The sequence below is a fragment of the Astatotilapia calliptera genome, chromosome 11 (genome assembly GCF_964374335.1).
Source record: "Astatotilapia calliptera chromosome 11, fAstCal68.1, whole genome shotgun sequence".
NCBI lineage: Eukaryota > Metazoa > Chordata > Actinopteri > Cichliformes > Cichlidae > Astatotilapia > Astatotilapia calliptera.
In genome coordinates, this window is record NC_137432.1 from 31,553,413 (window position 1) to 31,578,443 (window position 25,031).

At 39.4% G+C, this 25,031-nt stretch overlaps 2 protein-coding genes across 5 annotated transcripts in view; one reads left to right on the forward strand and one right to left on the reverse strand.

Annotated features, from left to right (window-relative positions):
* Positions 1-5,036: 5,036 nt before the first annotated feature.
* On the reverse strand, positions 5,037-9,699 carry dctn3 (dynactin 3 (p22)). Its single transcript, XM_026183753.2, has 7 exons — positions 9,516-9,699; positions 7,085-7,169; positions 6,675-6,761; positions 6,425-6,508; positions 6,155-6,213; positions 5,998-6,057; positions 5,037-5,771 (listed from the first exon to the last, which is right to left on the reverse strand). The coding sequence occupies exons 1-7, from the start codon at positions 9,615-9,617 to the stop codon at positions 5,685-5,687; spliced, it is 564 nt and encodes a 187-aa protein (XP_026039538.1). The 5' UTR covers positions 9,618-9,699; the 3' UTR covers positions 5,037-5,684.
* A 24-nt stretch (positions 9,700-9,723) lies between these two features.
* Positions 9,724-25,031, forward strand: part of atg5 (ATG5 autophagy related 5 homolog (S. cerevisiae)) — a 49,493-nt gene continuing 34,185 nt past the window's right edge. For 2 of the 4 annotated variants that reach the window (XM_026183750.2, XM_026183752.2), the window contains exons 1-6: positions 9,724-10,001; positions 10,436-10,594; positions 15,495-15,622; positions 16,866-16,944; positions 17,264-17,426; positions 20,858-20,952. In XM_026183750.2, coding sequence (XP_026039535.2) covers positions 10,487-10,594; positions 15,495-15,622; positions 16,866-16,944; positions 17,264-17,426; positions 20,858-20,952 — 573 coding nt within the window. In that variant the 5' untranslated portion in view covers positions 9,724-10,001; positions 10,436-10,486. The remainder of the gene's footprint in view (positions 10,002-10,435; positions 10,595-15,494; positions 15,623-16,865; positions 16,945-17,263; positions 17,427-20,857; positions 20,953-25,031) is intronic. The other 2 variants (XM_026183751.2, XM_080308484.1) reach the window with 1 other exon arrangement.

Consider the following 25,031-nt stretch of genomic DNA (forward strand, 5'->3'; position numbering starts at 1 on the left):
GGATTCATCAGTTAACTTGGTTTGATCATTAAACATAATTTCTCCTATTAGTTAATTGCTTACTTCTCTCCTCGAACTTCCACCATTCATGTCCATCCATTTATGACCACTGTGTACCCATCTTCTGATGACTACTTCCAGAAGGATGATGCACCATATCACGAAACTGTGATCATGTCAAACTGGGTTCTTAAACATCACAATGACTTAACTGAACTCCATCAACCTCCACATTCACCAGATCCCAAACCAAGGGCACCTTTGGGATGTGGTGGAACAGGAGATTTAAATCATGGATTTACCACTGTTCAATCTGTTTGAGTGTGATACCACCTGCTGACATTAAAATTAATTGATAAAAATGAAATACCAAAAAAATAATGAAATAAGCAAACCAGGGAGGGCGGAGGGGGTCCAGGAAGGAGGGACCGAAACAAAAACAGAAAACAAGGAGCATGAGTCCAGAGTAGTTCATAAACACAAGAAAAACAGTGCAACACAAACACTGAAGGTCAGGGAAACAGGTCAAAAACCAAAAAACACTGGAGACCTAGAAACAGTCCAAGAAACCAAAAGTCCAGGAATACAGAAATGACCCAAACAAAACCAGAGCGGATCTCAACACGAGTCCACGAAAAAGTTCAGGGGGTCGACCATGTAGACGGCAACGGTCATGACGGGGAAACAGTTCTGGGGGCCGACTGTGCACGCAGCAATGGCGGCGCAGACAAAACAAATCAGGTGGCCAGCCATGCGGGTGGCAGTGGCGGCAACGAGGCGGAACGGGTCGAGCTGGCTCTGACGGCGGTGTGGCAACCGCAGGACCAGACGAAGACGAGGCAGGACCAGACGAAGACGGCGTCACACCTGTGCCTCCTTTTCGACTACCATCTGGGAAGATTGATAACATCATGGAGAAGCTCACGGCTCTCCAACAGGAGATTGAGAGACAAGTGTCGGACTGCTAGAACAGCTTTGAAATTCACATGAGTTGTTCGTACTAAAGTAAAAACCACCATCATTTCATGCGGCTACCACTTCAGCACCAGCTGTGGTCTCAAGGCTGGAGCCGAACAAAAACACCCTGATAACAAACAGGTCAGAAGGTTCCTTTGTAAGTGCGCATGCGCCATTAGCGTGCTGCCTGCTGTAACCCATAATTTCCTTCGGGATTAATAAAGTATTCTGATTCTGATACAGAAATAAATGCACCTTGAATTTTAAGTAAAGCTCAGTATTTGGTTTAAATTTCACAGCTATAAATATTGAAATAAATATATTTCAGATATTGATATGTTAAATTTAATGTCCATTTTAGAGTGACACTTGTCTCATGAACTGCATTAGCTAACGGTTATTTACTAGCTAATGTTAAAAAAGTCATGTTTTACGGTCCCGTAGTCTCTCGGCTTCAGATACATCACATAACAATAAAGGATCTCAGCGAAAGTAATACGTTTTTTTTACCTTGATTTCTGTCAAACAATGCTGTATAAAATTTTTCTAGCTGCTAGTGTGATGATGACCTGAGCAGCACTTCATTGGCTATTTACTGGCCAAAGCCACATCCTTCAAAGACACGTCGACACGGATATTCCTGCACACTAAAGCCAGCTAGCCTTCAACTTGGTTATGGTGTTCCATGTATGGCCTGCCTGCCAGCTTCTTGCACTATACTGTTATGTGCTGGGTATGCTCAAACGCATCTTTGCACACTTGGGGTCATGCCTAGTGTAGTAGACGCCAGCCTCTATCAATCTTGTGCTTAGCGCTGGTTTCTGTGCCTCTGTGCTATCTTTCGATCAAGCTTTGTCTAGCCACTGGCAAGATTTCTCAGTATCAGCCACTTCTTTTATCTGCTGGTGGTACATGCTGTGCATGGGCCTGTCCTTCCATGATGGTTCCTCCTCTTCTTTCTAGTATTTCTGCTGCCTGAGATATTCACTTACCACTAAGTTGCTATAGCAGTTGGTTCTTCCAGATGTTGGAACACTGAGCTACTAGTTGTTTCGCCATTAGTGTTGAAGATTCCGTAGGTCCCACATCTTCTTCATGCAGCCTCTTCTACTGAGGTTACTTGCGTAGTAGCATTCCAACAGCACAACATCCTGATGCCTTTTCCACTTCTCTTAGGCAGCGTCATTAGAAGACATAGCATACATTTTCACTGCTATGCAGATGACACCCAGCTCTATCTGTCCATGAAGCCAGGTAACACACACCAATTAGTTAAACTGCAGGAATGTCTTAAAGACATAAAGACCTGGATGGCCGCTAACTTTCTGCTTCTTAATTCAGATAAAACTGAGGTTATTGTACTCGGCCCTGAAAAGCTTAGAAATATGGTATCTAACCAGATTCTTACTCTGAATGGCATTACCTTAGCCTCCAGTAACGCTGTGAGGAACCTTGGAGTCATTTTTGACCAGGATATGTCCTTCAACGCACATATTAAACAAATATGTAAGACTGCGTTCTTCCATTTGCGCAACATCTCTAAAGTTAGAAATATCCTGTCTCAGAGTGACGCTGAAAAACTAGTTCATGTATTTATTACTTCCAGGCTGGACTACTGTAATTCATTATTATCAGGATGTCCAAAAAACTCACTGAAAAGTCTTCAGCTAATCCAAAATGCTGCAGCAAGAGTCCTGACAGGGACTAGAAAGAGAGAGCAGATTTCTCCTGTTTTGGCTTCCCTTCATTGGCTTCCTGTTAAATCCAGAATTGAATTCAAAATCCTGCTCCTCACATACAAGGTCTCAAATAATCAGGCCCCATCTTATCTTAATGACCTTGTAGTACCATATCACCCTATTAGAGCACTTCGCTCTCGCTCTGCAGGCCTACTTGTTGTTCCTAGAGTATTTAAAAGTAGAATGGGAGGGAGAGCCTTCAGTTTTCAGGCCCCTCTTCTGTGGAACCAGCTTCCAGTTTGGATTCTGGAGACAGACACTATCTCTACTTTTAAGATTAGGCTTAAAACTTTCCTTTTTGCTAAAGCATATAGTTAGGGCTGGACCAGGTGACCCTGAATCCTCCCTTAGTTATGCTGCAATAGACGTAGGCTGCCGGGGGATTCCCATGATGCATTGAGTTTTTCCTTTCCAGTCACCTTTCTCACTCACTATGTGTTAACAGACCTCTCTGCATTGAATCATATCTGTTATTAACCTCTGTCTCTCTTCCACAGCAGGTCTTTTATCCTGTCTTCCTTCTTTCACCCCAACCGGTCGCAGCAGATGGCCCCGCCCCTCCCTGAGCCTGGTTCTGCCAGAGGTTTCTTCCTGTTAAAAGGGAGTTTTTCCTTCCCACTGTCGCCAAAGTGCTTGCTCATAGGGGGTCATATGATTGTTGGGTTTTTCTCTGTACCTATGAAGCGCCTTGAGGCGACTTTTGTTGTGATTTGGCGCTATATAAATAAAATTGAATTGAATTGAATTCTCCCTTCCTCTATATCTGACGCGGACCTTGTTAAGCGACTGAGGTCTGGGATGGATTACATATAATGCACATATCCAAGGTAGGCTTGGGTAGCATGGGATGCCTAGCTTGGGGACCTTTACTGGATACACACGTCAAAGCCCCAACCTAAATTTCCAAAGGCAAACTAGGGCTGTATCCCAATTCAGGGTCTGCAGCCTTAAAGTACGCATTTCAAGGCCGATTACGTCACAGCGGCGCGCCGAAGGCTGTCCCAATTCAAAGGCTGCTCGAAATGCGGCCCTGAAATGCGTCCTTCATTTCCCTGAATTTTAAGGCTGTGGCAGTGTAGACTTCGTGGCCCAACATATCCCAGAATGCATAGCGCGGCGGTGGGTGTGGATAATTTTGCCGAAAAAAAACGGCAGATGAGGGGCGGCCGAAGAGTAAACTTTAAGTACTGAATATTATGTCACTTATTTATGTGCAAATGTTTAATAACGAAGAACATTAAAACATTACTGTTGGCCACATGTCGGCAAAGTTATGTGACATTAGTGACGTTTGTACTAACTTGGTTTTAAAGCCTTTACTTTAAAATATACGCCGTTCAATAGCTGAGCTTAATCTTACAGAGAATGATCAAAGCTCATGTAGAAAGAAACAAACAAATGAACAACAGATTTTCTCCTTCATTTCTGTCAAACAAAGCTGTATGACACATTTCCAGCTGTTAGTATCATGGTTGCTAGGCAACCTGGGCAGCGCAACAGAGGCTAGACCGTCCCATTTCACAAGCCTCGCACTTCCGGCCTTAGCGGTCTTTGAGTATGCGGCCCTTGAGGATCGTTGAGGCTGCGTACTTTAAGGCTGCAGACCCTGAATTGGGATACAGCCAATGTTCCCACTATGCTATCTAGCTGCCACAAACACATAATTCATAAAACTTTAGTTACATTTCTGCCACTCTCTTTTCAACCTTTGATTATATATAGCATAACATACCTGATAAAATTCCAATTCATACTTTCTATATTCATTAGAATTAGCAGCTACCTTCCTTTGGGCCATTCTTGCCAGAACTCAGGGAACAAAATGAATTTTTGGTTTGAGACTGATCTTGTAACTGAATAACTGACCTATTAGCATATAAAAACACTGGAGCCAACCAACTGAAGCATAATTTTCAATTTTAGTAAGCAACATATTATGTGCCTTGATCTATGCTGCGCAATATTCAACGAGCAAAAAATAGTCTCACCTTTTCTTTGAGCTGTTACGAACAAAATAAAAAGTGCTGTACTTCTGGCCTTACATGAGACAGCAGCAAAAATAATTCTTGGTCAATGTTCAGTCAGTCATGCCATTTCAATTTGTAAAGCACATAGGTATTAAGGTGTTCAGTGTTGTTTTGGAGTAAACATACAGTGACAATATTATATTGCTTCTTGATGTGGTTAATTATTTCCAAGTTTCCAATCTCATCTATTCTGTGAAAATGTGAAAAATGGCTGAGTAACCTATTAGAAACTGACAAAACATCAGAATGCACAAACAGACCTAAACAGATCCAGATTCTGTTGTAAGACTCATATACACACAACATGCAACACTTTTGAATATCCCCCCAAAAAGTCATATTTATTTATCAACATTTATTTGCTATAAGATAAATCAGATATAATGAAATTTTTCAAACCAAATACTGGAAAAAATACTGAAGCTAATGTAAGGTTTTATAAGTCATGTCAAGAAGCATCCAGAGGGAAGTAACTAGGTGTGTGTTTTTGAACTGGGGGAAGAGCAATTTAAGTCTTGTGACATGCCTACAGTAAGGAGGACAGGAATACATTACAAGTAAAGTACTTTTGTCTGACAATAAACAGCATAACAACTACAAGTTTAATGATAGGAGTGAATTCATCCACAAATAAACGGTTACAGGAAACCCATTTTCTTCCAATATGAGTGTCAGTTTGGAACCACCAGCATTAGCAGGAAGACAAACCTGCCTTCAATATTTTACAATCTGCAGTGACTATTTCTGGAATTGTTAATGTACTGTTTCTTACACTTTTGAGGATTTCTTACATCAGGTTAGATTATCAAAGTTATATCACCTAATTCAAATAAATTAAATGTTTAAAAAAAGAAAGAAAATAAGAAAGAAATGTGTTGATGCCGTTGCCTCACATATCTGACACTCCCACCACAGTGCAGTGTTTTTCCACTTTCGTCATCTGAACGTATGTTGATAATCACTATTCCACAGGTCGGATTCCTTTGGCCTCTTCCATTTTTCTCAGGGTCTCATCCCACTGGGTGAACTGCTTGGACAACAGGAACATCTGGCAATCAAGAGGTCAGCTGTCAGTGGGTGGAGCTTTATCTCAGCAACAACTTGTGTATTATGAATTTTTCCATGACTGACCAAAGTAGCTATAGATAAAAAACTTTGGTAGTTTGCTAATTAAGTTTAAGATGTTTTTGATTGATTATTACATTTTGTTTACCCAAAGAATATATGTATAGCTTTGTTCTCATAATCACTGGAATTTAAAAATTGAAGTGTACCATTTTGTTGTATTCTTCAAAAAGCTTCTTAACTTCCTGTGACTGAACCTCACTTTGGTCCTGTAAAACAAACAGAATAATATTTACACATAAAACCTAGTGAGAGACAAACCCACAGGAGTAGATGGGGAAGAAAGAGAAAGAAAGAAAGGGCTACCTGCTGTTTGATGTGAATCTGTGACAAGCGCTGCAGCTTGGTGGCATGTTCTGGTACATCTGTGAACAAAAAAACAAGACCTGATGAGGTAAAACATCGAGTACTACAATAGGCACATCTATCACCCATTTAAAACAGGCTGAAACCCCTGGCTAAACGTAGGTAACAAAACTAAGCATAAGATCCCTCCAAAATGATGCCAGGAATATAAAAGAACAAAACAGACATTGTTTTGTTGGGTATTAATGTGTCCTACAAAGTGAAACTCACCTCTGATGTAGGTGCTGTCCAGCAGTGGCTGCAGGTTGCTGACCTGTTCCAGTAAAGCAGCATGCGAAAGCAAGAAGTCCTCCTCTGCAAAGAGACAGAGCAAGAAATGGATTCAGCTTCTACTTGTTTACAATATATATAAAAAATTTAATACCAATACAATTTGCACATATAGCAATCGACATTAAAGTTAATGCCTGTGTATGCCTCAGTAATATTAGTTTTCATTTGAACTTTTAAGAGTTCTTACCTGCAAGGATAAACTCCAGCTTCATGGCATCAGGCACAGTGATGTGGTCTGTGAACTCAGGGTCCAAGTACTTTAAGAGGTCCTCAACTGCACCACAACACCAATAAGCATGATTTAAAGTTCAATAGACTCAGTCTAAAATCTAAATAAAGAAAAAAATTCTGCAAGAACATTTGGTGTCTTGAAAGTTAAAGGTTGTCACAGAAATTTAGAGCCCTTTCAAGTTTTTAATTTTCAGTAGCCACATTACTAAACACATCAGTTTATAAAGGTATTATAATATGAATAACCACATCAGTATAAAGTAGTTGCTAATTTAGAGTAATGTTAAAAATATATATTCACAAAAATACAACAAGCCAATAATCTAAAGTGTAGGGGCTGAGAGATTGGCAGAATGTGTGACTCACTCTTCTTGTGCAGAATCTTTACTCGTTCTCTCTTATTGGCTGTGTTGGTCAGACCGGCCTGAATCCTGGCCAATGACTCTGCACACTGCAGGGGAAAAAGCTAGTGGTTATCATCCTGATAGCAAGGGTTTTTGTTGTTGTTGTTGCTTTTTGGTGGTGTGGTATAGGGGAGTATGCTAGCACATAAAATACATGCAAGAGTTTATATGACATTGGGAGATACAGAAGGTACCAATAAAAAATAATAATGGCATTTTACAAAAAAAAATTCTTCTTATGCTTATGAGGACTGGAATCTTATTATCCTAAAAGAAATGTGAGAATTAGCGCGATGCAGGCTAAATATATGCTGTCTGTATTAGGGCTGCCACAAACGATTATTTTGATAGTCGACTAGTCACAGATTATTTTTGCGATTAGTTGACTAATCAGATCAGGCGTCCATTGGATGTACAACATACAGCTTATTGCACCAGCATGCATCTGCTCCTATATAACCATCATTAGCTTACAGCTTTAAGTGTATGTGCTAACTAAAAAATAAAGACAAGATGATAGTTTATTCAATTTTAATGAAATTTGCAGATTGTTTCGGTGAAGTTTATTAAACTCAACCGTCTGCTCCTTGCTATCTAAAATATAACAGGACACCGGAGTAAATTCTGGAGCATCTCACACTTCTGATAATCAGTCGTCTGCTTGACGTTTATTCAGTTGTGTAAAAACTATAACTTTAATCTCAGCCAAACCGATTTACTCAGGAACAAATAAAATACTAAAAAAAGCCAAACAATAACATTTTTAAGTTATCTAAGTGACTTATATTACATGTTTAACCTGAGTAGCGAAAGACGGCGGTGGGTTTGAAAACGATTTGCCGGGAGTCCGGTGTTCTCACCGGCTCTAATGAGCCTTGCCCCCGGCTAGCTATCGAGCTAGTGGATAGCAGACGTCTCCAAAAATGTCAGGACGCTTTTGCAAATATGTGTTGTCTTGATAAACCGAGCACATATTTGAAGTTTACACAGCTACATTCTCACCTGAAAATATGTTAAACGTTTATTTTGTGACCCAGAAAGAATAATAAGAGTAATATTAAAACTAACTAGCTGCCGCCATTGTTGGAAACTGAGCAGGGCCACGCTATGAATTCTGGGACACAGCTTCTTCTTTGGGGTTTAACGGCAGCTGGCATCCTTGTACATGCAGTGCTGCCATCTTCTGTTTCAGCCCGTTATTACACTCTCAAATCCTACTTATTCCTGTGTCTTTTGGGATCTTACAAAGCTTCACACGACGCGTGGACTATTAAATTAGTCGTTGATGATTTTGATAGTCGACTAATCGTGGCAGCCCTAGTCTGTATATTACTACATTTAAGGTCTTATTTGGCTTTTTGCAGTACATATTGGATAATGGTTTCCACAGATGACCATTGGAAAGAAGTATTACATCTCATGTCACAGGCTGTGCAGCATCAGGACCAGAAAAAGCAGGCATTCTCTTCTTCACCTCTCTTGTGCAATGTCTGTTACTTTGGATGGCTAAACCATGGGTAAATTCGTCCATCTTCACTACCCCTGCTTTTCCCTATGACACCTGTCTCCTTATTCACATACATGCATTCTGTCATGCTTCCTATGACTTTCATTCTCCTTCTCTCCAGTAGAGATACATGATACCTTTTGTTTTTATAAATTTAGAAAGCATTTTAAATCGTATTACTGTTTTAGTCGTTTAGCTCACAGGAACCTCATTCCTTAGTTTTGTTCCCTCTTATGCTACCTCATGTGTTGAGATGGCAATAATACTCTTAAATCTTTGAATTTAAAGTAAATTAAGCCTAACAGCACACTGTAGCACTATCTCCACCTTTGGAATGACAAAATCTAGTGGAAAACAAACCAACTTAAATGCCTCTTTGTAAGCCAGAGTGTTTTTTCCAGATCACATGATACCCTGCTGAGTCCCCTCGCCTCAAAAAGCATCTCATCACTAGCTAGCCGAGGTTTCTTCGTTTAACCGTGTCAGACTATTGTATTGTTGATTATGATTAAGTTGAACAGACACAAAAGCACAGCGCCACAAAAACCAGGTTACAACGCACAGCTTTTTTAATGTAAACAGATGAAAGCTAAATAACCAACAGTTATGAAAATAAAGGAATAGCTTCTTGATGGGCAGGAAAGTAAGTTTCTCATATTTGTGCGAAACTAAATTGAACAACTAAAACAACTTCTGCTAACATTCTAGTGTATAGTCAAAGGAGCTTTTTTTTTGCAAGCTCCTTTGACTACGATGACCTGGATGACTGAGAACCTTCACAGACATTCTAGTGTATAAATTAAAAAAGGGCGTTTACTCACAACCAACGTTAGCTCCGCAAAGCTAACAACTAGTATATATACAGATATACATAATATAAGCGAACCTTTACAGGTTTTCCACTCTTGTTTTTTCTCTCGCCATATATACGACTCTCTAGCGCCCGGAGACGCATTTCCAGGTTATCCATCTCAGTTGTTTTATCCATTCCCGGAGCTGCCGATGAACACAACAGATCCTAAACAGGCGGAGGAGAGCTACGTAGTTGAGAAGGGCCGTCGCATACTGATGATGCGTCGCCCCCGGTTCTCTTTACCACTCGGCTATTTGGTGGGGGATGGATGCAAAACCTACAACGCTTTAAAATACTTTAAGCATTTAATATTTGTTTTTAAAATTTTAGTGTCTTTTTCAACGTAAAATTGCAGATCATTTGGTATATTTCTGTAGTTGGTTTAGTAAGAATAGCGGTCGCCAGTGGTCGCTGTTTTGCGGGAAATTGGATATTTTTGCTGTTTTTCCGGTGTCAGCGGGGGAATGACAACATAGGCCCCTTTTCCATTCAATATATCTACAAAATATCGACTAAAAAGTAAGGCTCCCCCATCTCCTTCTCACAGTGTAAGAATGTCTGTCTGTGGGAAATATTATCAGTACCTTTGTAATTGGACTTTAAACATTTCTTTATTATGTTTCCATTGGGTAAGTTAGCCTACTTAGCCCTCGAGCTAACATCAGTTTTTGCTCTACAGCTGCGTAGTTCGACAATTTTGGAGTTCCTTTGGAGGTCTAAGAGATAGGTAGCGACCTATCACTGAACTGTAACCTAGAAATAACTTCACTGGCAATTTACTTAAGAGATATCTAAGTTACTCAAACCTGAAGTGCGCCAACGTGGTGCTAGCTTAACTTGCACTGGTTATTGAACTGAGGTTCAGCGTTTGGATGCTGAAAGTTTTGTCAGTGTTTGCTTGCTAATCATGCTCCGATCTTTTGCTGACAGTAGGCGATTTATCTCTTCTGAAGCAGGCATCTGTTTGAGGAATTCATTCTTTATGTGCCACTGGGAGCAGCAGCATGGCAGATGACAAGGACGTGTTGAGAGACGTTTGGTTCGGCCGGATACCCACCTGCTTCACTCTGAACCAAGATGAGGTTACTGAGAGGGAAGCCGAGGCTTATTATGTAAGTACAGTTGTTCTCATCTAACATGATGCAAAATCTAGGCCTGACTTAACTTTTGTTTTTGGAGATTAATGCTTTCTGACGAAGCATGCTTCAAGGAAGTCCTTCAGACAACACAGTCAGAAGGAAGCCTCTTATTTAACTTTTGTAAGCCTGCTTACAGAAGGGTACATGACCCATATTCATAAGCATTCCGAGGATCCACTCAGCAGCAAGGAGTTCTAGGATAAGAATGATGTAAAAGAGTTGTCAAAGCAAAATGAAGGAACTAACTACCTCAGTGTGGAGGTGTAGCTGACCAGGCTGTGGTCTCACCTGAACCGAAAACATTAGTGAAATAGTCAAACCTACATAGATTATAGGTGTAGTTCTAAGTATCATCTAACAAAGTGTTTTTCAAACATTTTGTTCTTCCTTGCGAAAATTACATTTCTTTATACTTCCAGGTAGCCAGACATTATTGCAGTTGCTTTTTTTGCTTTGGCTTTGAGTGGCGTTGAACACTGTGGCTCCTTTTGCTCTCATTTTCAGTACAGTCCCTGTAGCTGACCATTCTCAAAATAATATATATCTATATATATATATATATCTATATATATATATTAAACCACTTTACACCGTCCAATGAATCATACAAACATAAAAGAAGCAAAAAACCTAACTCAAGGAATGAATCACTGTTGTATCTATGTATAATAAATTTAGGAAGGAACCTGTTTTAAATTATATAATGTGTTGTTGGGGGAAAACAAATCATTTGTTCACATCACTTTATTTGAATCTATAAAAACTGCCAAGAGTAACACAGTTTGACAGGCATAAAATAGTATTTTTGCACCAATAAAGTGATTCACGTATAACTATTAGGTGAAAACATGACTTACCTCAGCGTGGTGCACAGGAAAATGGTTAGGTAGGTGGAAGGCAGAATAGGAAATTGTAGGCCTAAAACACTATCTGGAGCAGATAAGAAGTATCTGAAATTCACACCCTTCAGAAATAGAAAAGAAAACAGCAAAGATCTGACACAGTAGAGGTGCAATCTTTCAGTTTGTCTATCTGCTGTTCACTGAAGCCTCATCAGAAATTAGTGGAAGGGTGGCTGTCAAGAAGCCATTCTTAAGGAAGGGAAACAGGGAGAAAAGGATGTGGATACACAAGAAATGGACTGAAAACACATATTATGGAGTGATAAATCCAAACTTGATGGTCAGGAAAGACGTAGAACAGTGTGTATCTGTAAAGTGCATTGGAGACTGTCACAGTTTCGGGCTACATTTCAGCCAGGTGTGTTGAGTATCTGGTCAAAATTGCTAGAATTATGATTGCAGAAAAATGCCATCAGATTTTGGTCCATTAGGAAAGCATCTGAGTGGCTATGATCCCACATAAAAAATGCAGTAGAAGGATACCCGAATAGACCAGATATACCAAATACAGATTTTTAGCTTGGTAGAAGTGTGGAAACTCAATGTATTTCCATGTATGTTTGCACTTTTTTCCAGTAACTTGTGGCTCCCATTTTCCATTCATCTAAAGAAAATACAAAGAAATGAGGGGTGGCTCATGACTTTTTGTATATGTCTGCTGTATCAGTGTTTGTTACAGACTCAGTGGTTTACAAATAAATGAACAAGAAGACAAAAATCATATAGAATAAAAAACAAATACAAGTACATATAGATATGTCTGTGAAGGTTCTCAGTCATCCAGGTCATCGTAGTCTAAGGAGCTTGGAAAGAAAAGTGTCTGGACTTCGAGTTGCTTGAAGACGTTTCACCTCTCATCCGAGAAGCTTCTTCAGTTCTAAGGTCAAATGGTGGAGAGCCCCAGATTTAAACGCAGTGGGAGTTTCCCCCCACAGAGGGACAAATGACCCCCTGATGATCCTCTACCTAATCACATGAGCCAAGGTGTGAAAGCAGGTGTGGGTCACAATCAGCCAGGGTTTCGCGTGAGCTCATTGTGAAACCTGGTCCCACCCTATCATGTGATTTCCTGAGGTCAGATGGCCCAGGATGTGAGTGGGCGTTAAGGCGTCTGGGAAGGGATCTCAAAACTGGATTATAGATGGCAGACAGTTGGTGTCGCTCACAGTGGACGTAAATGGCTTCTTTCACTCCTCTTTCAAACCATCTGTCCTCTCTGTCCAAAATGTGAATGTTGGCATCCTCGAAAGAGTGACCTTTGTCCTCTAGATGCAGATGAACCGCTGAGTCTTGTCCCGTGGAGGTGGCTCTTCTATGTTGTGCCATGCACTTGTGAAGTGGCTTTTTGGTCTCTCCGATGTAGAGGTCTGGGTAGGGCTGGGCGATATGACCCAAAATTCATATCTCGATATTTTTTTAGCTGGATGGCGATATAAGATATATATCTCGATATATTTTTTTAAAGCCATAAAGTAAGAACAAAAAGAGAGTTCTTAGTCAAAGCTGTGTCCCAGATGTCACACAGGCACTTTTATTAACATAGAGCAGATGTACATAAAATTTACTCAAAAATAAATTATGAGCATTTATTAAATAATAATGCTCCATAAATAAAAGAAAACAATGTTGTTTTTGTGCATAACAAAAAGCTCACAATTGTGCAGTCAAAATGTAAACTAAAAGACGCTGAGCACAATAACAAAGACAGATTTCACAGCTGCTCTGTTCCCAACTTCTACTGCGTGACTGACAGCCTGGAGTTTGAAATCCACTTCGCAACCACGTCTCTTAACAGGTGCCATTTATGGTCCTTATACACAGTAGGGTAATATTACGTTGAAGCACAGTACGTATCACTCCGCTAGGCTCAGCCGTAATGCTCCGACAATCCATCAAGCGGTGCAGCTCCGTAGCTTACCAAAGTCGTACTCAAACATTTTTGACAGATTGCTGAGCGCCGTGTTCCACATAAAATCGGTTCGCGGCCATCAAGCCAACCAGAATTCATACATAAGGCACGCTGCCAACTTTTGAGAAAATGAAAGGATTTTAGTCCGTGCAGCACCTCTGGGCTGCATGGCGTTAGCGTGGTTAGCTAGCTAACACGTTGACGCCGTCCAGCCCCACGCACGGGGCGATGCGCAGTAACTCGTTAACGGAGATTTGCCGTGTCCATCTTGTCGCTTCCTGTAGGTGAAGCGATGGGGGAGGAGGGGGAGTTGTGTTCAGTGAAGGAGAGGCGAGGCCGAGTAACGTTGCGTAAACTTGCGGCTCCACAAGTATAATTATAACGTAACATAGACTATATCGATATAAATGATATGGTCACATCTTATATCTCGTATAAAAATATATCGATATTTTTTAAAAACTCGATATATCGCCCAGCTCTAGGTCTGGGCATTCCTCGCTGCACTGTACAGCATACACCGCATTGTTAAGTTTGTGTTTAGGAGTTTTGTCTTTCGGGTGAACCAGTTTCACACCTGGACTTCCCTTAAGGAACACAATTGCACTTGCACTGCACACCAATTGGGAATCACTGACCTAATGTAATGGACATTTCAGTTGAATACACTAGCTTTTAGACAATATTTACACAATACTTGGAATTACAAACCAGTCTGTGCCGAAGTACAATGACATGCCTATAATTTTTGCTTGTGTTTATACACCGTTCTGGGATATTTTGTAAGTTACTCTGTTTATCTGTTTATCCTAAGGGAAATAAATGATGAGCTTTTAAAACTTACACCAGCAACACCGTGGCAATTTAAATTAAGTGTGTAATAGTTTGAGACTGTGAAAATGCTGTAAACGATAATGAGATCACTGTGGTTTAACAAATCAAAGTAATTACTGCTACACTGTAACTCCATTTTATGGTTTCTGACACTTCTGATACAACTATTTCTACCTTGTCTCAATCAGCTGCTGTACAGACTGTAAGAGAAAAAAAGATACAATTGCTCTGCTGTTTAAAGGCATCCAGCAAGTGGAGTGTTTTCTTGTATGAAACTAAGTACATTGATTGATTTGAGTTAATCAGCACACCATGAATATCAATATGGCAGCTTCAGTTTGTGTTTACTGATCTCTTATGCTAGTCTTTAGTGATAATTGGATCTTCTCAAAAAAAAAGCAAACCAAAAAAACCCAAAACAAACCCATTAATTAACTCAAATATGTAAACTGCGAATTTGTTCCTCACTTGGAGGAAAAATGGTTGCTCTACACTTTGTCTTTCTACCATTTCCTTCTCTGCTGATGAGTCTCCTTCTAAAAGTCCTCCTGTCCACTGCTAACATTTTTTCACATTGAGAGTTCTTTCAAGGGCTGTGGTGCTTTGTGAAAATTTTTTACCTCTGTCAGGATTTATTTTTAGGGTAGAGCATACCGCAGTTATCACTAGTAGCTACTCTTAAGTCCTAAGAAGTCCTGTGAATACAGGCCATAGATTATGCAAATAATCTATTTTGTTTACAAGTCCCAACCAACATGTACTTCAAGTTTCAGGGTATCCATGTAAATTAAGTGTTAAGAATCTTTGAATGTGGTTAATTCTAGTGAATTGAGGGATTGTGATCTAACAGCAGTTACTATGTAGTTGCCGTAGCTATGCCACATGGCTCACATGCACCACAAAAATGTACAACATGACGCTACAGTTACTCTATAGATTGTTGTCTGCTGTTATGTGACATATATGATATGTCACAGTAAATGGAAAAAATAACAAAATAATTCATTCATTGTTTATAGGTGTCTTTAATTCACAACTGTGTGAGGACATTTTACTCATCTGTAATATTGGATGTTAATACACAAAGAACCAAGCAGACACACAATATAGCTGCTCATTATGTCATTAATGTGCACTTTCTAAATTTAGCCCACGGCTACCATGTAGTTCAAAGTAACAGACTGTCCCTTATTAATGCACCTCTTCCCCTGTTCTCTTACTTTATCAGCTGCTGTTACCCAGAGTGAGCTACCTGACTCTGGTCACAGACAAGGTGAAAAAGCACTTCCTCAAAGTGATGAGAGCAGAGGATGTGGAGGAGATGTGGTTCGAGTACGAAGGAACGCCACTCAAATGGTGAGAGAATAACTGCTGTTGTTTGAACTCATTTCAATCAGTGCATCAATGGAGTTTTACTTTTCCAGTCGTAAGATGGTGGTTTGGCATTCGTGGAAGACAAATGTTAAAAGAACAGAATCTCATTCTCTGCTTATCATGTTTAAAGTTTGTTACTGTCATGATTATTTTTATAGAAATGTCTACTGATGAAATGTCTTTTGGCTGATCCAGTTAGTTTATTGTCCTACTTTATAAGACTGACACCATATTACAGCTAGCAGTATTATCTGGAAACTGGGTTGGGGTTTAATGTTATATTTAGGCATCATCTTGAAAATAAATGTAGTCAAATCTCTTCATTGGGAATAAATAATCTATTTGATGTAATTGTCTTTTGTTTTGCTGCCTTATGTAAACATATATGTTCTCTAAAGCGTTGTGCAGTCAGGACTATGTATTCATGCCACTATCAAGCATTCGAGAACAGCACAGAAGCTTTTGCCAGTATTTGCATTTCTTTTGTGTCTACTGACTGCTAAAATCAGAGCCAGTTATAAAGATGGAATTACAGCACGTAGCCACAAGATGTCAGTAGTGCAACACAAGTGATTAGCCTATTTCACAGCCTAAGTAATAGTAAATCGCTAAATAAAAAAGTAGTCATTAATTACTTATTGTCATATAGAAAAGTAATTTTATCTTAACCGTTATGATAACCAGTATGATTAGCATATGAGTACAAACATGAAATGCATGCATTATTTTAGGCTCTGATGAAGAAAAGCCTCTTCATTTCTGAAACATCGAAGGGTGTTACAAACCCCTTTCTAAACACTGGAAGTTAGGATTAAAACTGTTATGATTATATGTTATGGTTAAACTTACCAAACCACTGCGCAAAAGAAAAAACATAGGATTATGTGAAACAAAGTCCTGATAAAATGATCTATGTAAAGATGTGACTAGACTCTCTAGTATAAGTCATAATCTTTAGTATAACTCACCAGCTGAAAGGCTTCTACAGGGGCCTGGATTTGAGTCAGTCCTGGGCCACCTCCAGTGTGTTTTCCTCCCAGTCTCTCTCCCTGCTTCCTGTCTACTCTACTGTCTACAGGTGATGCAACTGATCAGCTTAAACGTTTCCAAGCCCAAAGATGGGGGTAAAACTAGTTTCTTGGCTTTGGGAACAGATGCTGAACACAAACATTCAACAGGTTTTTCTCTTGTACCATAATTTTGTTTTTGCATTTCATGGATACAGGCACTATCCAATTGGAGTCTTGTTTGACCTCCATGCTTCTAACAGCGTCTTACCCTGGAGCATCACTGTGCACTTTAAGGTAAGAGCTGATCACAAGTCTTAGCGCTCCTATCTAATTTGTTTCTAGAAGCATGAAGTTCTGTTAAACCTCTTACTTACTCAGCTACAAATACAATACAAAATATTGGAAATAAATACACAACAAAATATTGAAATAGGGATGAATGAAGAGGATTACTCTGGTTGGTGAACCAAAGCAGAGACAAAAAGACTGTGTTAATTGCCAGTTAATTATTTGTAGATGTGTAAATAAAATGGCCTGAGAACATGTTTTCCTGTTTCTTGTGGTATCCCCATCATCGAGCTTTAAATATTTTTGCCATGTGAATATGTGTCAGAATTTTCCAGATCAGGACCTGCTCCACTGCCCATCCAGCTCTGTGATAGAGGCTCACTTCATGTCCAGCATCAAGGAGGCCGACGCCCTGAAGCACAAGAGCCAAGTTGTCAATGACATGCAGAAGAAAGACCACAAACAGCTGTGGATGGGCTTGCAGAACGGTGAGACACACGCACATGCCCATTTCAGGGTGTGGCGTTGACATGCACACAAAGAATACATCCAAACAGATTGGCAGATGATCATGATGCATAAACAAACCAAAGAGAGGGACGGTCTGAGTTTGCAAACTTCTTTCCAAACGCCCACCAGTTTGTATTTCCACATCATCGTTCCAAGCAGATTAATCTCCTACCGGCTTTATAGAATAGTCAAAGCTTGTGTTGGGAGAGGTGTCAGGGAGAACTGGATGCCTCTGATTTGTGGTTTGTTGTAAAACTTGTGCTTGTTTTTGAATTGCAACCCAGTCTGCAACATGATGTCCCTGGAATGTCTGCTGGTCAAGCTGATTAAAATGGTAACTATAAACACTTCAACCACCAGGACGGCAGCCACCCTTTGGACCACTCAGCAGCAAATGTGTCATCTTGGTTTTCTGTATAATTGCCTGCTTCTTAGTTATTATTAGAGCACACAAATGTTATTCCAGACCAGTCACGCTTATATCTAAATGTGTAAAGTGGAATTTATAGTTCTGCAAATGTGTCCGTCTGTGTACACGTTTCCATTTCGAGAGGGTGGAGAGAGGGATTTATACAGACTGCTGACGCACTCCCGGGCAGTCCTCCGAAATGCTACATCTACATCGCTGGAAGTGGATGACATATGCGTCTCCCAGATGCTGACTGGTTGATAGTGGACCAAAACTACAGCAGAGTTCACCAGGAAAAGAAGAACTGCCAAAAAAACACCCTTAAAGATAAAAAAAAATCCAGGATGAAAAGCACAGAAGGTGGCTGCAGTGAGCACTTCTTGACGTTGTCAACACTCAGTTTCAGTTCTTTGTATGTTATAACTTCACTGTTCTCCATGGCTGGCTGACATGGAGAAGAGTGTTTTTGGCTGATGGAGCAAAGCAAGAATGACCCACAGACTGGTTGTGCTTTTCCCCTGCCTCCATTTATTAACAGAGCTCACTGCAGGCACACAGGGTATCCTTGGACTGGGGCAAACAGTAAACACACCAGCCATCCTGAACAATAAATTCTGCTTAAAGTAGCAAAAGCCATTTATATGAATATTATTACAAATAAGTCTGCATCTAACGGTTCTTTTGGTTAGTTTGCATACTCTATGGATGTGAAAATTGTTAATGCCTATCTCTCAGATAGTTTGCTTATAGTTGTTATTATCCCATAACTGTCAAAACTGCACACTGTGCATGTGGCATTTGTAAGAGTCGAACAGATTTGCAGAAAAACCCAAGGGTGTCAAACCCGCAAAACTTCAGCTGCTTGTCTCTCTCCCACTTTCCCCTGAAACTCGTGGTGTGAAAATAACAAAATATCACATTATTATGAAAAGGCAGATAAAAGTGAATTTAGAAGATTCTTAAAAAGATAAGGTTATGAACTTGTTTTTTTAACTGAGGGTTTTGTTTAAAACTGCATTTAACAGAGAAGAAGCAAGTCCTTTTAACCTATCCAAAAAGAAGGAGTTGGCCCCAGACATGAAAGTGAAAGATGAAACTTAATCTGAACTAAAACTTTCACATCCAAAACAGACCAGAAACAGAGAGGTCTCAAACTTTCATCCAGGAGAGAGAAAAACAGACTGTTCATGTGAAAGTAAGGCAGGGATGCAGGTGGGGGGTTTGACATTAGCATATGCTGTGTGGAAACATTTTGATGGTGAAAGATCACACTGTAACTAAAAGACTAAATTCTTGTGTTGCTTTGACAGTTGGCCCGAGTAATACTGACACTAAATTTCAGTTTTAGTGACGCGTCTCTATCTTTTACTTTAACCTCCATTTGAAGGTGCTGAGGTGTTTGAAAACTGGTGTTTCTCAGAGTTAAAGAACAATTTCATTCTCATTCTAGCACATGTCTTAGGCTAGGCATGTATTCAATTCAGTTCAGTTTTAATTTAAGTTACACCCACTCAAAACAACAGTGCTTTATATTGCACCCGCTCCAGCTCACTTAAAAACCAGAAAATCCCATAGAAACCATGCACCCAATCTTAAATCTTCACACTAATTAAAATTCAAGTGAAAGTGATGCATTTCCTTGGAAATTTTATGTAGTAAACATAAACAACACAGGCTGTTGTTTTTATTGTTTATGTAAATTGCTAATGATACCCAGACATATGTGTCCCTCATTGCCACTGCAACACAATCTTCAAAATAAGAGCAATAAATGAGGGCCAGACTAATGAGTTAATCCACAAATTGACCACCTCCTATGACCAGTTTCCATTCACTTTTTATATAAGTAAATACATTTTATATAATTATGTCACTGTGAGTCATTTTAATCTTCACGGCCCACACTTTGAGAGTCATTGCCCTAAGCATTTGGGGACATTAAAAGGAAGAACTGTCTGTTAAGTAGAAGGGACTACAAGCAGCACCATCCCAGTCCACTAGCAACCCAGGACCTGTTAGTACTGTTGCTGCAGTGATCTGGATGAACTGAAGACTTATAGAACAGCTCTCTGAGGCAGATGTTTCTCATTTTAATAGTATTGCGTATATTTAAGGCCATCCTAGGCATTTGTTTCGTGAGTGTTAAGATTCCTCAGTGCATTGCTGGAGGCCGGATAATGTTATCCAGAGTAAATGCCTGGATAGACGCCATGTTTCTGTTCAATAATCAAATTTTTTTTTTCGTAATTTAGAAGTAAAAATGACAGATGTAAGATGTACCTGTGGTTTAAAAAGTTTATGTATGTCACCTGGCTTTAGAGATAAATATTACAAGGTAATCAGCATCAGCAACATCAGCACAGCGTTTTCTAACAGTATAACTGTGTGATGTCAGAAATATTGGTCACAGCAGAGAACCCCGTGGAGCCACGTTGCTAACTTTTGTCTGTGAGGAAGTGAAAGTTTGCATCTATCACATTAGTACAATTGAAAGCAGCACAGTACATTTCCTTTAATACCAACGGTGTATTCTACTCTCTGTAATAAAATGTAGTAGGTGGCATTGAGTGCCACACTGAGGTCGAGCAGGACAAGCACAGATCAGTCAACTGTCTAAGGTCATAAAAAATAAATAGTAACCTTCACTAGCGCTGTTTCGTTGTTATGGTGAACTCTAAATTCTGACTGAAACTCTTCAAATAAATCATTCCTCTGCAAACTATCGCACAGCAGATTTACAACAAGAATTGGAAGAGTTTTCAGAATGAAAGGAAGGTTTGAAATCAAGTAAGGGATTTTTAAGGAATTACTTAGGAACAGCAGCCTGAATTATTTTGTGATATATAAAGAAAAAAGTGTAATAACAATAATTTTTATTAATGGTAAGACTTATTTGAGTAATCTTTTAGGGACGGGGTCTAATAGGCATACTGATGACCTATTAAAAAGTTAGTTTTATCTTTGTGTGATTTTTATGTTATGTGTCTGTTTTTGTGTCAGATAAGTTCGACCAGTTCTGGGCCATGAACAGGAAGCTGATGGAATATCCCACTGAGGAGGGAGGCTTCAGATACATCCCTTTCAGGATATACCAGGTAACATACATAAGGACACACGAGTAAAACTTAAAAACCACAAACCAAACTCTTTCCCCCACAGAAATATGCTTTGAACATAGTATTTCCACTTTGCACAATGTATTTTTAATTCATTGAAAGGGAAATTTTCCTCTTCTGCCCTGTAGATGGTGCCAAAGGGCTGTGCAAAAGTAAAGAGTGTTTCTTTAGCAGATAAATCAACCAATGATTTCTCCAGCTACTCACTGCCTCTCTTTGTCTACTGTAGTCTACTGTTGAGGTCACAAAAACTATTACTTGGAATCACGATCTGTATTTAAAACAGCCTGTTGATTTGAAAGAAAGAAAGAAAGAAAAGACTAGAACTCTTGATGAAATGAAAGATAAAATGAACTCTTCTTTCCTTTAATTTTAAACCCTCAGATAATAATTCCTACACAATTTAAGAATTGTACCTAAGGATGGGTAAACATTGCTTCTGCCTGCTATAACTCTACATTAACAGTAAAAGAAAATCTTGTCAGTCATCCATGTTAACCTCTTCTTGGACCTTTTCTTTGTATAGTCATAACTTTAATAAACAATAAGAGCCTTGGTTCATTCAGTTTAGAACACACAACCAAGTCTGCAGAGGAATGATTTACATGCCAGTCATAATATTCACCTGACACCTGAGTGTAGGTGGTTTTAATTTCTTTTTCATGCTGCCCGTAACTTCATTGCTTTACATGTTCCTACTTGTAGTCATGACCTATGATAAAACAGTCGCTCTGTAAATGATGTAAGCAAATCAAAAAACAAAATATTTCTCGCAATATGCGTGTGATCCGTTGTGCCTGGGTTTCTGGGGAAGTTATTCATTTGTCCCTGTACATTTGATGCCTGTAACACCCACAAGTTTGTCAGGAGTTTCATTGACCCATGTTCAGCCAATGTGTAAGCCTAAGGGTTCAGTCTGGTTTAAGGAGGTGCAGGCAGACAAGCAGCCTCAGGTCGGGTGTTTCCACTACGCCGATATAGCTTAATCCTGACTCAGGTAAAAAGTCCCTTTGGAGCACAGAAAAAAGAAGGGATGAATAAGCAACTGGAAAACATTAGCCGTCGCAAGCCAGACAGTGGGGGAAAGCGCTTTGAGTCAAGTGTTGGGGGTTTCTACACCGATCACAAATGGCCGAAAAACGTCTGGAAAATGAACTTTGCAACTTCTAGAGTACTTGGTACAGTTCACAGAATGAGTAAAAATGCAGTTCTACAACAAAACATGGCATGCTAATGGACGAATCTGTAGCACCGCTGTAAACATATATAAAACAAGTCTGTTTTTATCTTACCGAAGAGTATCATTCAGTCCAGTCAGGGAAGTAAATGGCATGAACACATCTGGAATTTTGTAGCAAAACATGTTGACAGTCTGCTTTGAGTCTAATGCCTCATTGTGAGTGCAGAAAGTCCCATCACTGTTGTTCTGTGAACAATTTAAAACTTTAGTCTGTCAAGGCAAGTTAGGAAATATAATATGAAAAAAATGGAGTGGCAAACAGTGCAAAAAATAGATCTGGTCTTAAATGACTGTGTCAAGTGTTATGTTATGGAACCGAAAGAGATTTGTAGATGTTAATAGCACAGCAGGACTTCAGTGTAATGGTAAGATGCTAGAGTGAACTTTCCTACTAAGCATATTTTTCCGTCACCATATCTGCTGTGACTGCTGGTAATTTCCCATCATGACGATTTATTATCAAGTGTTTTAAGTTTTAATTAGACGTGCTGGGCTCCACATATGGCAGCATTTACATTCTACACAACAACAAGGGCGACGCAGCAGCTGTCAGTCACTGTCAGCGCTGACTGTTTTGCATGAAATTCAAAGCTGAAAATGCTTGTTTTTACTTTCACATCTTCAGCACATAAATAAAACATTTTACACTTCAACAAAAGCATTCTTGTTTTCAGTAATAAAACATTAGCGACGCTTTAAAGTGGTACACAGAAACATGCAGTCCAACCAGCTCAGCCCGCCCTCTCAGACATGCACTTGTTGCAGCCACAAAGCTATGTAACTTCTCGTGGGTTGAAGAAACCCAAACCTTTCTACTTTTGGACATTTTTCATGACTTAATTGAAAGTTTCAATGGTCATTTATGAGCTGTGTTGGTTTCATGACAATTGTAGCATCAAAGCCTGTTACGAGCTCACATTGTAATTTCCAAATACACTAGAGAATGTCAGCATCATTCCTGAAAAGTCTGGATTGTTGTGGAGATGGTGTGGTTTTAGTCTTACAAACTGCTAAATATTTACAACCAAAGAAAGTCTGGAAAGTCTAAAGAAGAGTGGGAACAGAATCAGTTCATTATGATCTTAAAAATACTGCAGCTTTCTGCAGTGCTGGCAATTACTTTCACGGTCTTAAAGTGCGATGAGTGTCCACAGAAGTTTGCAAAAATTGTTTGGAGAAACCAAAACTCATGAATGTCTGTACTGTTTCATAAGTAGGGCACAGCTTTGCTGAGCAGTAACTGTGGCTAAGTAAGTAGCCTGCTTTTAGAAAGGCAACGTTTTGCTTTTACCTAGATGACCAGACACCCTTTTGTTTTTGTTTGTTGTCGTTTCTCTCAAATGCTGTGCTCTACGGTGTTATGTCTACAGACTTAATGCTTCTTTATGACATAGTTACAGTTTGAGGTAATGAGGCTAATTGGGGATAACTCAGTAATAATTCCTAATTGACAAAGTTAAGCGGCATTTATTCCTTTATTTTATTAGTTTATTACATGCTGATTACATACCTCCAACTAGGTGTGGGCAATATAGACACAAAATTACTTCACAGTATTTCAAGGAAATTTCCAAGAATGATATTTCTGAAATTTTAAAAAAGCAATGTTTTCTCATGATTGCAGCTTGTAGGCAGCAGGGTTATTCGCGGAAACAAATGAAGAGCATTTTCCATCCTTTTTTTTCCAACGAGCTTCTGTCATTGGTGACAAACTACTTAAATTAAAGTGTGAATTTATTTTAATAAGCTGCCAGCAGCAGCAGGATAGTGAAGTGCTGTAATATAGTGCTATGACTAAAGTCACTTAACCATGTAACTCTTTAGCGGCATGCATATTGCCACAAATTAAAAAGTGAATTAAAACATCTCAGGTAAAAAATATTTTTTATCATAGGTTGAGGTTTTTAACCAGTTGCTTAAGGCCCTGATTTTCCACCAGGTAACCGCATCAGTAATTTCTATCCACCGTTTGCTCTTCCTGTCATATGGAGTGCAACGAGTGACTGATCCAGAGATGCTCGGTTGAGTCATTTGTTTACTTTTGCTAATATATCCTCCTCGCGTGCTTTCATACCTTGGTTGTGCTCGACAAGTGTGTCTTTACCTCGATTGTGTCTTTACCTCGAGTGTGTCTTTACCTCGAGTGGTGAAACAAGCGTTGTGTTTGCACCTTAAGCGGTAACAGTCTTCTTGCATATTTTGCAAAGTATTGTGTTTTTCTAGAGGTTGTTGATGTAGCTATCTTTATAGCCACAAAATCATCATCAGAGGCTGCCACACAGCTCTCGTTCTCAGATATGCTTGGGCTAGTCTCGTTGTACAACCATATCATTAATATTGCAATATGATACTTTTATATCATGTAAAAACGTACATTGACATCACTGGCGATATGACATGGCACAGCTGCACCTGTATGATCACACAGCATAGCAGTAGGAACAGTTTTGGATTCTGTAATAATCAAAATAGAACCGAGTTAATAACACCTCTTGGTGTATTGTTAAATCTTCCACATAGTTTACATGATGGCTTGTTCCATCACTTCTAGTATTATGTTTGCAATAATGTAAGACTGGTCTATTTCACTTTAAGGGTTCAATTAAGCAATAAGTGTTACATATCCAGTGTCTGAAAATGTCTGGCTAAACCTGATCATCTTAAGTTCAATGTTTTTAAAAACTCATTGCAAACCCAGAGGAGTAGTATGAAGCTAGTTCAACACAGCCAGACCTTTCTTTGGATTATGCTTCAACAACACAGTTGTAGAGGACTGTTAGCAGTCATCTGTCAACCACTGGTATCAAGAGAAAAATGC

What these genes read in the sequence shown, in the direction of transcription:
- dctn3 (XM_026183753.2), bottom strand. Translation starts at nt 9,617, where the DNA reads ATGGATAAAACAACTGAGATGGATAACCTGGAAATGCGTCTCCGGGCG. An exon ending in AGAGTGGAAAACCTGTAAAG is followed by an intron (nt 7,170 to 9,515) that starts GTTCGCTTATAT and finishes TTTCCCCTGCAG; the next exon opens with TGTGCAGAGTCATTGGCCAG. An exon ending in AAAGATTCTGCACAAGAAGA is followed by an intron (nt 6,762 to 7,084) that starts GTGAGTCACACA and finishes GTTGTGGTGCAG; the next exon opens with TTGAGGACCTCTTAAAGTAC.